The sequence below is a fragment of the Schistosoma haematobium genome, chromosome 2, assembly GCF_000699445.3.
Source record: "Schistosoma haematobium chromosome 2, whole genome shotgun sequence".
Lineage (NCBI taxonomy): Eukaryota > Metazoa > Platyhelminthes > Trematoda > Strigeidida > Schistosomatidae > Schistosoma > Schistosoma haematobium.
The window spans coordinates 30855694-30869816 of NC_067197.1; the positions used below are offsets into that span (position 1 = coordinate 30855694).

Sequence of the window (14123 nt, forward strand, 5' to 3'; positions counted from 1 at the left end):
GTAGCTCAACAAAAAATAGATTTCAAGGGTAATTTTCGTCACAAATGAACATTAGAGAACCAATGATATCACGGGGTATTGGTTAGGTGTTTCATTCTCGTTTTGCGAATTGTAGGTACATAAACATTGACGAACTTAAATGGGACCCTCAAGTCTTGTTGTAAACATGATACTGTTCAGTTACCTGACCAGTAGTCCATATTTTAAAGTGCAGTCAGTTTGTGACAAAACGAGACCCCTTGATCTTTCGAATAATAAAATCTTAACAGAACAGTTGTAAGTAACTTTAAGTTGACCGTTAACACTTTACGGTGAAGATAATAGACAGCTTTACATCATATAAAGGATGAGAATGACCAATACTAGATTTTAATTTATTGACCCGATATCGGTAACAAGTGAACATTAATTTTTAATTCTTATTACTTAATATGTTAATGGTTCGGGCTACAAAGCATTTCAGAAGTAAAAAATAACAGTCGTTTAATGAATCGTAGGTATTAAGCATTTTATTTCACGATAAAATTGATACTTAAATGTAGATGTTTGTATTTCATGTCAAATAAAACATGGTAAATTTTAATGAGGTTATATGAATAATGTAGGGAAAATAATCAAAGTCGAATAAGGACTTATAATGACAGGAACTAGTAACCTTCAAAAAAATGCTTACCTAGTCTATCGACAACTATGTTATTGGAATATTAATTACATCATAATTTACTGAGTGTTGTACTCGAATGTTAATATAGGGTATACAATTAGTTGTATATTGCCTTAATAACTTTTTAATCGGCTCTCGAGAATTATACGGAGTTAGAAGTGGAGAAAAGCTTACTAATTTGTACTTGAACTATTTACCACAGAGTAAATCAGAAATGCAATGTTATGACAGGAAGTAGGATAGAAGTGAATTTTATTTTCAAGTGAATGGTACGTACACACTTCAGTAATCTGATACAATAACTGGTATGTAAACGCGTGATTTCTATGTGAAAACACAACTTGTTACTTTCTTGTATTTGAATAAAAAGTAGTAGAGGACTTTAGAAGTGACTTTGTGCTGAGATTTGAAGGCATGTCAATATCTGCCCTTCGCACAACAAACGAAAGTCGATAATATTCTCTTGGTAATTTCAATTGTAAACGGATTAGTTTTGTATTTTTCCAATGTATATTATCTAGTTTTAAACTTGTTTCCTCTAATATTTTGGAAAACTGTAACTATTGCAGTCATAATTTTCATTTTCCGAATCGCTGTTATTTGACGTTTCAACCTATCTGGAGTAGCCGTTGGACACTAGAAGGTTATTTTCTTAAAGTTATACTTCAACACTCAATCTAACTTGTTTGTTTCAAAACGATGGGTTTCATTCAAGCTTTAATTATTAACTGTAACATCCTGATAATCACTGGATAAGGGGGACATAATCAACGGAAAAGTGCACAGTTGATTTATGAATTATCAAATAAATCCAAGCTACAAATTATGAATCTATAACTGTATTTTTTTTGCCACTGTGGCATTGGTGTCTAGTATTATGAATGTTGATTCCAGGCTCGATAATAAAAGTACCTGATATATACTATAGTTAGACTTACAAATACGAAATTAAGATAGTAGAGATTATCTTCCAAAGCCTGATGCATACAACAACTTAATGCAGGCAGTATTAACTATCTGGGGGATTCGTTTATCCATGCAAATTTGGACTGAAATAATTTATATGATGATCAACTACTGACACTATGGTTGTAAAAGACCACCATTATTCCTTCTAGAGTACTTAACTGAACTGATTGATTTTTTCCACGCAGCACGATCATATAAAGTCTTCATGATTTGTAAAATTGCTACCTTTAACAAGTTAGTATTATCTAACCAATTGTATTTGAAAAATAAAGAAAATACGAAGGAAAGTATCAGAAAGTATGGTCAGTTATCAAAAGCATTCACAATATGCTATAGAATCCTACAATAATAATTACATCAAACTTAGTAAACAGAGTTTCCTGAAAAACCCTTTGTAACTTCGCAACGTTGTTTTTCAGGAGGATATGAATATTCCGAGTTTTTTATAGAGTTAAAAGATTTAGAAACTTGGCACAACAAACTTATATATATATATATATATATATATATATATATATATATATATATATATATATATATATAACTTCAACAACATCCTATATAAAAAAACTGTACACAAAATAACTTTTATTTATCAGTTCTTTAATTCAAAAATATTTCGTGGTACGTAAAATGTTCTTTCTCGTTTGATGATGATATGGGCCATAAACATTGAAAAAGATACGAGAAACAGAAGATATTAGTAAAATACAGTTGAGATGATACAACAGAGCATTAATTAGATGAAGTACGTAAATAAACATCAGAAATGCAATGTAGTTGCAATCAATTCTGCAATATCATCCATTATCTAAAAAACCAAAACAATGAGTAAACAGTATGAACGTCACGTAATCGTTCATTTTCTTTAAATAAAAGGTTTGATAGAAACAATACGATACTTTATTCCAAATACAACAATGTCTCGATTCGTATTGCCGTAATTGGAAAAACCACTTTTAGAGATAGCTACGAAAAAAAGTTTTAGAACAAAATTAATTCTGATCTATTCTATTCCATTTTGAGATAACAGAAATCCTTACAGTGATTGATGTCATATGAATTGAAAAAGTTGGTGACTAACATGGCATACTGCTCTCCTGTTTGAACTGGAAAACATTGGGATAAAGGTGAAACAAGTTGACGAGTTGTAAGTAGGGTGAAACACATCCTGGATTCTACTACTACTCAATACTCAAGTAATACTTTGCAAATGCAGACAATATTGAGATATTAGTGGGATATAGTTATACCGAAAACCAAAGGTTGGAAACTTTTCCCAGTACCGATAGTAGTGTGATGCTTCTGTAGTTCTCACACTTGCTCAGATCTCTTTTCTTTGGTATCATGATGAGATATCCTTCTTCCCAGTCTGTCGAGACCTGTTCTTCCTTCGAAAGCTTCACAAATAGAACGTGGAGCATCTTTGCAGTTACCCCTATGTTTGACTTCAATGCTTCAGCTGGTATAATGTCTAGGCCGTCCAATTCCTCATTCCTGATTCGTGTGATGGCCATGCTGATTCTTTCGATCGTTAGGAGAGTGATAACTATAGGAATTTCTGTGTGTACTGTCCCGATGTCCGGTGGGTTCAGTGGGGCTGGCGTATTCAAGAGTTCTTCAAAGTGTTCTACACACCTATTCCTCCGTTTCTTTTTCGAATCTCAGTGATTGGCTTGACTTCTTTGTCCGTGACTGGTCTCTCTGGTTTACTGTATTTCCCTGCTAGTTTCTTCATTATATCACATAGTTGTCTCGTATTTGCTGTGTTGCAGCTTTTTCCGTTGTCATTGCCAGGTCTTCTACATGTTCCCACTTATCGGCTCTCATGCTCCTCTTCACTTGCATGTTTGCTTCTGTGTATTCGGTTTGTGACTTGAATTTCTCTGTTCTTGTTTGGCTGCTGTTAATAGCTAACTTATTGTTCTTCCTTTCTTGAATCTTGTCCAGGATATCGAAGGCGATCCATTCCTTATGGTGGCGCTTTTTGAATTCCAGCACATTCATCTTAGTAACCATGATTAATTTCATGAAGTCGGCTGCTAACCAGAACCAGTTTTATGATACGAGAGTTTGGACCTGTGACCTATAGGAAGGAGGGCGAGCCCTTTACCCAGTAAGCTAACGTTTCATTTCCAAAATATTAGCAAACTTAGCAATCAGTTGAATAAAACTTAATTTATGTAAATGGATATATTGGATACTCATGGAGTTATATGATAACTTATGCTACAGATCACTATCATGAATGTAAATAATGATGGATATAGAAAATATAATATAGAATTTTAGAATTATTGACTGAATAAGTATACTTAAAAACTAGTCAGGATACACATTGAAAAGCAATCACAAAAACATTTTCAATGACGGACTATTTTCAAATTATTTCATGATTGTAAATGGAACGAATTTGTCACTCGTAGTGGTGAGGAATCCTTATTGATTGAGAGGGGGAAATTGAAAAGCGAATTCGACCGTAATTGGTACATTTGTTAGGTTGATCGATTACTCTACAGAAAGATAAGGTGTGATAGTTACGAAACTTTCTTTTCAAGTTTACATTCAGTGCTACATATTAATCAAAAGGGAAGCAAGAAAGTGTTTTCATTCTAGTATGTGAAGATAGCACTTGAATATTAGCTTATATTATTTGGATATATATGGAAAATCAAGTATATTACTTGACTTTCGATAGGACTGAACGGTTGAATTCGAGATGGTCAAGTTACGTTAATAAACTGAATCCCAGTGGATAAGTCTTTACAACACATCTATAAAATTTTGATATAACGCAATTTATTGTCATTAGATATCATGAAAATGAACTAACTTCATCACGTAGAATTTATATGAATTCATAAAAATCTGACATTCTGTAAGAATCCATTATTTAAGCGATTTACAACAAAAGAGGTGGACTTATTTGGGCTTCTATTATAGTTTACTAGTAAATAAAGTGCTACAACGTCAAATGATTAGAAATAATCTAAAGCTACCGTCGTCCTTCTTAGTTATTACGGTTCATGTTTGTACTTATAGACACCTTTATGTATGAAATAATCACAAAACATTGAGGAATAAAACACTTAGAACTTTCGTCGTAAGAACTATTTGACAAATGTGATCGTGTGTCATAGAGACGAAATGTGTCGAAACTAAGAAGGAATTAATAAAATTTGTTCTATTCAGTATATCATACTGTAAATATCCGGTAACTTCAAAAAAAGGAAACATAATAAATTAGATAATAAACATACACTTTCTAAACTTTGACCGGATTTTTTAGCTATCTCTAAACGTTGACAATGTGGTAAAGTTAGATAACGCCAAATTAAATCACCGTCTGCAACTTTACCGCATGGATTAGCTAATTCTGGTTGAGGACGATTATATGACCTAGAGAAAAGTCACATTAAAGTACAAATCATTATTATCATACGATCACGTTTATAATATACTGACATGATAGCTGTGAAATAGTTTTGTAAATTCGAATTTATATTTTAAACTGTGAAATATTACTTATTGAAGAATTAAAAAGAGGATACCAGATTACTTATCTAAAAGTAGACATAACGTCATCTATTATGCGAAATTCCCATATGTGCATATGCTACTAGATGACGATGAGGGAAGAAAATGAACAGACTTAGATTTATGGAGTTGTAGGGCTTGTTGAACTTCATTTATCTAAGACAACCACTGAAAAAATGGAAGCACTAAACAACCGTTTCGTCCTGACCACTGAATCAGGATCCAAGGGTGTACAAATTCAACTTTAATCAATCCATGATACAGAGCCAATATTTTCCATTGTCCTCGGTGGGTATCCCCTCCTTATACCCGACACGGTGAGGATCTGTTATTAGTGGAGTTCGAGGCAGTTATTCAGTAAAGGTAATGAATGAGGGTTGTGTGATATCCTGAATTGACAGAAGTTAGACATAACTGTTGAATGCCAACTCAGTGATCCAGAGATTAAGCGTTCAAGTGCAAGATGAAGGTTATGGGTTCGAATATTGGTCGCAAGTGTTGTGGATGCGTACTGTTGAGATATAGATATATTCGAAAACCGAATATGAAAAAGTAGTAGGATCCAACCAGCTGACTGACTACTAAAATTATCACTAATGAAGCATTTTTAGTTGGTTGGATTTTTTCCTACACATTTGAGCTTATGTATGATGAACCACTATTTTGGCTGAAAAGAAGAGTAACATGACAAACATTAGTGAATATTATTCCGCCTTTAGTTAAACAATAAGGTTTTTTGAGGCAAATAAATTAATTGTATTAAGTGATAAGAGTTATCAGTCAACCAAAAATTACTATAAAGTGTAGTTTTGTTACGAACAGAGAGTGAAATAAACCTCAAGATAAAAAGGTCAAGATATATCAAGTTAAGCGGTTAATATTAAACCATACAAATAATTGTATTCTTCGTATTTGACTCCAAGGGGAAACAAAGGTTCATGATAGTAAATATTCGGTGACGTAGTTTAGAGTAACCGGGATATGGATATGAATCTTGCTTATCCAACTACGAAGTAGTGAACATTTTTCTGTCTTGTTGGAGGTCTGGTGAAGAGCCTGTATATTTGTTTGAAATCATTACTAAATGACTAAGAAATCACAAATATAACAATCTAACTCGGTTGTTTAACTTTGAACCATACTTTTTGATGTGAGAACTAATGGTACTATGCAGATGATCGATTCAAAGTAGATGAAATGAGGTTCCTTCCTGGTACTCAATAACTGAAACCCAAACCAATGCTACGCATCAGTAAGAAGTACACTAACATAACATCAATGAAACTAATAACTACTAATAATTTAAAGAGAGAGCCAACTTAGTGGCACAGTAGACTACGTAATGAAGAAACTAGTCTCTTCCGACAATAAGTCACTTTCTCCCTTTATATATATAATCAAAGGGTTAGATATAGGTAAGTACAGAATTTCGACAATAATGTGACTATCTAATCAGAAAAGTAAGAGATATTAATTTTTCAGACTAATAATACATATCTAGTAATATAAACCTGAAATGATATTTTGAGGAAATTAATCAACCTTTTTACAAGTCCTACAAAATAAGAACCAATCCACAATGAATTATAAAAAAAGACTCACCAACATGATTTAGGCGGCATACCACATATAGGTCCAAGATGATGGATTAAATTTTTCTCAGTTATACGAAGGCGACTATACATTTTATCACGTATAGGACCGATTCGGTAAATAGAACCATTCTGACTGCCTAAAATATTGTATTTAAAACAAAATGCAAGACCAAGCTTTTAACATCAAAGAATGAAACTACACACACATAAGAACGAACAGCTCATACTTTGGGTTGTTACAAAAAGACGAAGAATATCAAGAGGGCTGTAAACGTTTGGAATTATTTAGTGAAGAATTATTGTTTATATTTTTATGGTGTAATTATATGACATTTGGGTCATTGTATCCTTATATTTTCCTAACTGTAATCTTTCGTTCGACACATAAACTACCGTTATTTCTTGAAGATACAACAGATATTTCACAATAATCACTACATGCATAAAACAATAATATTTGTGAGATATGAAATTATCCAAATGTTAACATGACAAACCATATTGTCGCGTTCTTTTTGAATGCTGAACACCATTTCATTTTTGTGTATTGGACATTTTACAAATCTCGAGGGTTCGTTCACTGTCTTTTTCGACAATACTACCAACACACATCTTAATAAGAAATGGGATGTTAGAATTTATTCACCGCTCACTAACTGCTTGTTCTGTTGACCTCAAGTGTGGCTGATTTATTGTTCATTAGTGTGTGGCAACTGTTGACATGTTTGTTTTTGGCTGTTTTCAACTATAACCTGATCTTTGACATTGTAGCTGTGTTTACTTTCTTCTTTACCACAAGTTATGAATATTCCCCACCATCTGAAATTCATATGGGTGTAACCGATCTTATTTCTTTGCTCGTTCAATAAGTAATCAGTTTATTTACGAATGTCCTGAAAATATATGCTATTATTCTTCAATAAGATAATATGTATAACAGATAAATATCCCCAAAAAGAGTAACAATAATAGTGACAATCACAGACAGTTTATAGCATAAATAAAATATAGTCCAAATAAACATACAAAAACACATTAAACTAACCAAAATATATAGACTGTCTAAATTTCTCTGGATCAACACCAGAGTTAGGATTGGTGGTCCCTTGTTGTGCAGCTGTAGATTGTTGTTGTGATTGTTTTAAGTTATTCATTTGACTAACAGAATCAACAAGACTTATATTATCTAAAATAGTATTAGTAGGATTTTGGTTGGTCGCTGAAGTTCCTACTGTCAATGTTGACGCTGTAGTTGTTGACGAAGGTTTAACTGAGAGTAAAGCATGTCTAAGTCGATTGGCCACACGAAGTGAACAGGTTGCACGAGATGGTAAACGCATATCTGCACAACGAACAAGCCGTCTTCCAGAACGACTTGAAGGATCTAATGGATCATAACTATAGATGGTAACATTGCCCAATTCATCAGATACTGCGATCAATTTGAGATAGGAGAAAAAACAACACATATTTACATGAAATCTATTATTATGTGAAACCTCAGCACATTTTCTAAGGTTTGTACTATTAATGGTTTACTACCTTGACAGATATAACTCAAAGTCTGTAAGAAGATTCAAAAGAAATTAAGCGTTTCTCAGCAGTTGATTAAAAAGATCAGTTTTATGAAAGCGAAAATAGTACTGCTACTATTGAAAGAAATGGAATTATCATAGATTGGATGTAATGCGAAACAGCAAAATTACGAGCACTTAATTAATTTGTTAAACTACACATTAAACTGGTTAAGAATAAAGGATTTCAGTGGTTGCATGATACGTGAAAGCAAGCTAATTTAAGCGAAATTAAAAGTTATTAGCTAACAAATATGTATGAAGAATACAAATGGAATATCTAAAATAATAAGCGAATGTAAATTTAAATAATAAAACTGATACAGAGATACATCTATATGTATAGATTGAACCATTTTATCACATTGTAAATCTCATATTCGTCCACGGCCATACATACACACAATGATACACAAAGTAATACATACGAAGGTTATCAGAATTATGTGATATATTTGCGCAATACATTTTGAACAAACTGATCACACATATCCTTGTTAAGAACATTTTGTATATGAAAATTAAAAGGTCAACTAGACAGGTTAAGGGTAAGTCATAACAAAGGAAAAAATATTAAAGTACACAAAACAAATGTGATTACTACTCTGGATAATAAATCAGTATTACCAGAGTAGGTTAAGTGTAAGGACAAATTGTTTTTGAACACATAAAGGGGGTTTCAATTTCCGTATAGCCAAGGCTTCAATAAACTTTACATTCGTATATATAGTTATATGGAAAATGTATGTCTATAGAAGGATAGAATGGATTGTATCACAAAAATGGATTCGACAATAAATAACAAATGAGGTTAACGTACTAATCAAAGGGTGTGTTAAGGACAAACTTTCGCTTTGGGCCACTTCAATGTGTATCTATAAATTTACTTGCTCATGTGGGGCATGTTACATAGGCCGCACAAGGCGATCATTATCCAAACGCATCTCGGAACATTATCCGGCTTGGCTCTTGAAAGGGGAGCGAAAAACAATAACGAGTTCTATACAGGAGCACTTAATCAACTGTGGACATATCGCTCCAAAAGACTCTTCATTTAAAATAGTTTACAGAGTCAAAGGAACTGGATCGAAGGGGGTTCGAATCAATATTTTATGCACCGCAGAGGCATTGGCAATCCACAAACTAAAGCCTGAACTTTGCGTGCAGAAACGGTTTGTCCAACCTCTCATCCTTCCCTGGCCCTAATTCCCTTAATGGGTATGTTTCTAGGTGTTTTTTTACATGCACTTTTATTATTACTATTTTGCACTTTAAACTCTAATCATTTATTATTACTACCTTTTACAAGTTTTCTTGATTATTATTCAGTCTATTATTATGACCTTTGTTGTTTTGTCGTTTTTCTTCATATCTGCTTCAATAAACCTTAGTTTACATCTTAGAAGGCTTTTGTATAACACTACAAATGCTGATTTGATATCAACCTTATGACCCGTCTCAATCAAATGTTTCGCAATGGATGATGATGTCCGTCTATCCTGTGATCTTATTTGACCATTGGAATCCACTTGCTTCTGCAACTATTTTGGTATGTGTTCACCCACCTTTAATTGCAAATCACGATTGCTCCTCCCTATGTACGTGTTTCCACACATACATGTAAATTGATAGACACAATGGGATGTGACAATCGCTTTCGTGCTGTTTGGGCTTTTGGTGAAACATAGACCTTGTCTTTTCGATAATGACAAGTTGGGCTGCATAAAATGTCCGGTTGATAGCTGATTTAAGTCTCCGTTTCAGCATGAGACTATTTGTGTCACCTCTGAATGGTAACGTAATATAAACTCGCTTTTTGGGTGCCAAAAGCGTCATAGGTCTAGTCGTATTGTAACCTTTAAAGAATAACCATTATTCATTAATGTATCAGTCAAGAGCTTCGTTTCTACTTAAATAGTATCACTAGTACAAATACGACTGATTCTATTGAATAAGCTCTTTATTAAACTGCGTTTATAATGAATAGGGCAGTGACTCTGAAAATTAAGATATTGTCCTGTCCATATTGGTTTTCTATATATAGCACGTTTGATGGAACCATCATCTCTCCTAGTAATCAGGATGTCAAGAAAAGGAAGTTGGTTGTTCTTCTCTTCTTCACATGTAAGAGAAATGTGCTTTTGACTACTATTGAATTCTTCTAACAAGCGGTTTATGTCTTCAATTTTATCACCTATGATTATTATGTCATCTACATATCGTTTATACAGACCCATCTTTCGAATTGAGTCTCCAACTAAATTTTCCACATATTCCATGAACACATCAGCCAGCAATGGTCCTAGAGGGCTGCCCATAGCTACACCATCTATTTGTCGGAAGTGCTCACCTTCAAAAGTGAATTTTACATTATCTATACACTATAATTATAAGTCTATAAGAGCGTTAACAGGAAATGGCAGTGGAAGGTTATTCAAAGAAATATAGTCACACAAAATATCAATAGTTTTCCTGAAAGGTACATTTGTAGATAAAGTGTTCACATCGAAGGAGCACTTTGTCTTTATATTTATGTCCTTTAAGTATTTAATTAATTCAAATGAGTTCATGTGCATGAACGACACAGTCCAATAATTTCTTAAAATCTCGTCCAGTCAGTATATGTATGTATACTTCAAATTAAGTGGCATTTCAACTAAATTATGGCTTGTACTTCAGTACAGAGTTTTACCATGGCCGAACAATGTTGGAATATTTCTTATTTAAAAAGACATTTGTCATATAATGGGGGTAACGAGTATTTAAGAATATATTGGGACTTTATTCTTTCTGCTTTCATAAGGGCTGCAAACAAGTTTTCATGAGTTAATTAGTCAATCACAACTAGAGTCTGACACAGACATACGTTGATCCAACTTGCTATGGTACACTAGTACGACGAGATTAAAAAATATATGAATAGAAAAAGTTAAAATAATTGTAATAACCATCATAATGAGAAGGACTAAACACCGAGAATATAGTCCGAGAAGAGGGAAAGGAAATATATGAATGAAGGAATACTGGAACTTGAAATCTAGATGAAAACAGAGAGTGAACGGTTTTCAACCAACGATTATGAGATAGTCTGCAACTACAAATATTGGCTCAGATCAACCGTCAATAACTTCATGGACTGATGGCACAACTTAGTTTGACCGCCTCTAACTTTATTCTAACTTGCTCGTATATCTAATTCATTGTGATCGTTTGCGTAACACGTTGTCAGGAAAATCAACTTTAACTTAAATATTCAATTGCTAAAAACTTATTTTTGTAATAGACTGGTTCACCTGATACGAATCCCTGCTTGTATGTGTTTAAATAAGTCTCACATAAGTATACCACAGCTGTTGTATAATCACATTCTTAAGGTTACCAAAAACAAACAAAAAGAAACAGTAAAACCACAACAACAATAACTAACCCATGAATCCTAAACGTCGACCATCTACAAAAAAGTTGGATGTATACACTTCTCTAGAGATATTATCTCGACTGACAACAGAGAGAACACGTAAATCTGATTGAAATCTTAACAACTGAACAGATTTTAATACATCAGCTGCTAAAACTAAATTTTTCACACATAATAAATTATGGATGTATAATTCCGAGTCAACAAATGCTACACCCACAAGATCAGTATTCTTCAATGTCCAAATATAGATCTAAGAGAGAAAAGAACAAAATGAATTATGTACAACACAAGTTTAGAATAGTAATACTATATTTAATAAAATAAAATATATATGATGCGTCGTTCTATTGAATAAAGCTATCTTAATATAATAAGTTCATTATATAAATGGAATAGTAACATCAATTATTTTTTTAAAAGATAGAAAGAATAAGTAATCATACATTAATTTGAAGAAGGTAGATGATGCATGGTATGTACAACTATGACAAAAATATCGATCTGGTAAAGTAATAAGTAAGTTTTGTTTTACTATGAGCAAAAGCAAACTAACATGGAGTAGAGACATCCACAGGAATGGAGTTATCGATTTGACATCAGAGAGTTGATGAAGAAGTATATATATATATATATATATATATATATATCCTGGACAAGAATCAAGAAAGGAAGAACAATAAGTTAGCTATTAACAGCAGCCAAACAAGAACAGAGAAATTCAAGTCACAAACCGAATACACAGAAGCAAACATGCAAGTGAAGAGGAGCATGAGAGCCGATAAGTGGGAACATGTAGAAGACCTGGCAATGACAACGGAAAAAGCTGCAACACAGCAAATACGAGACAACTATGTGATATAATGAAGAAACTAGCAGGGAAATACAGTAAACCAGAGAGACCAGTCACGGACAAAGAAGTCAAGCCAATCACTGAGATTCGAAAAAGAAACGGAGGAATAGGTGTGTAGAACACTTTGAAGAACTCTTGAATACGCCAGCCCCACTGAACCCACCGGACATCGGGACAGTACACACAGAAATTCCTATAGTTATCACTCTCCTAACGATCGAAAGAATCAGCATGGCCATCACACGAATCAGGAATGAGGAATTGGACGGCCTAGACATTATACCAGCTGAAGCATTGAAGTCAAACATAGGGGCAACTGCAAAGATGCTCCACGTTCTATTTGTGAAGCTTTCGAAGGAAGAACAGGTCTTGACAGACTGGGAAGAAGGATATCTCATCATGATACCAAAGAAAAGAGATCTGAGCAAGTGTGAGAACTACAGAAGCATCATACTACTATCGGTACTGGGAAAAGTCTCCAACAGAGTGTTTCTGAACCGGATGAAAGATTCAGTAGATGCCCTACATTGAGACACTAAGGATCATTGTTGAACGGTCGGTTGAATGGAACTCATCACTATACACCAACTTCCTCAACTGTAAGAAAGCGTTTGACAGTGTGGACGGGAGAACCTTATGGTACCTTCTTCGACACTATGTAGTGAGTAGTTGAGATCATCAACATCATACGGAATTCATACAACGGACTACACTGTAAAGCCGTCCATGGAGAACAGCTGACCGATGTATTCCAAGTGAGGACGGTTGTTAGACAAGGCTGCTTACTCTCCCTCTTTCTATTTCTTCTTGTAGTCGATTGTATTAGGAAGACGTCCGCTCCTCAGGGGGAGCACAGAATACAACAGATAGCCCGGATGCAAATAGACGATATGGACGTGACAGATGACCTAGCTCTTTTATCCCATACACAACAACAAATCCAAGTGAAGACGGCCAGTGTAGCAACAACCTCTATAGCAGTAGACCTCAACATACAAAAGCAGAAATGCGGGAATCTTAAATACAATGTGCAACAACAGAATCACACTTGGTGATGAAGCTCTGGAAGAGGCGGAAACTTTTACGTGCCTGGACAGCACATTGATAAACAAACAGTTTCTGGTGTAGATTTGAAGACACGGATTAACAAAACAAGGGAAGCATTACTATATTTGAAGAACATATGGAACTAAAAAACAACTGCCAACCGACATCAAAGTCAGAATTCATAATACGAACGTGAAGACAGTTGTATTTTACAGTTCTATTGTACTTGGAGAACTACTACTACAACCATCATCAAAAAAGTACAAGAATTTACAAACAACAGTCTACACAAGATACTCCGTTGGTCGGATACTATCAACAACAACCTACTATGTCAGAGTACAAGCCAGATTCCAGTTGAAGAGGAAATTAGGAAAGGACTTTGAATGTGGATAGGATATAGAATGCGGGAATCATCAGAGTGCATCACTAGGCAAGTGTCAATCTGGATTCCTGAAGGGTGTGC

General features: G+C 34.0%; 1 protein-coding gene across 1 annotated transcript in view; it reads right to left on the bottom strand.

Annotated features, from left to right (window-relative positions):
* Positions 1 to 1893: 1893 nt before the first annotated feature.
* CPSF1 (Cleavage and polyadenylation specificity factor subunit 1) overlaps positions 1894 to 14123 on the bottom strand; it is a 46587-nt gene continuing 34357 nt past the window's right edge. The window contains exons 24-28 of the mRNA XM_051214923.1: positions 11767 to 12010; positions 7811 to 8197; positions 6773 to 6902; positions 4894 to 5032; positions 1894 to 2444 (exon numbers count right to left, since the gene is read on the bottom strand). Coding sequence (XP_051068108.1) covers positions 2397 to 2444; positions 4894 to 5032; positions 6773 to 6902; positions 7811 to 8197; positions 11767 to 12010 — 948 coding nt within the window. The 3' untranslated portion in view covers positions 1894 to 2396. The remainder of the gene's footprint in view (positions 2445 to 4893; positions 5033 to 6772; positions 6903 to 7810; positions 8198 to 11766; positions 12011 to 14123) is intronic.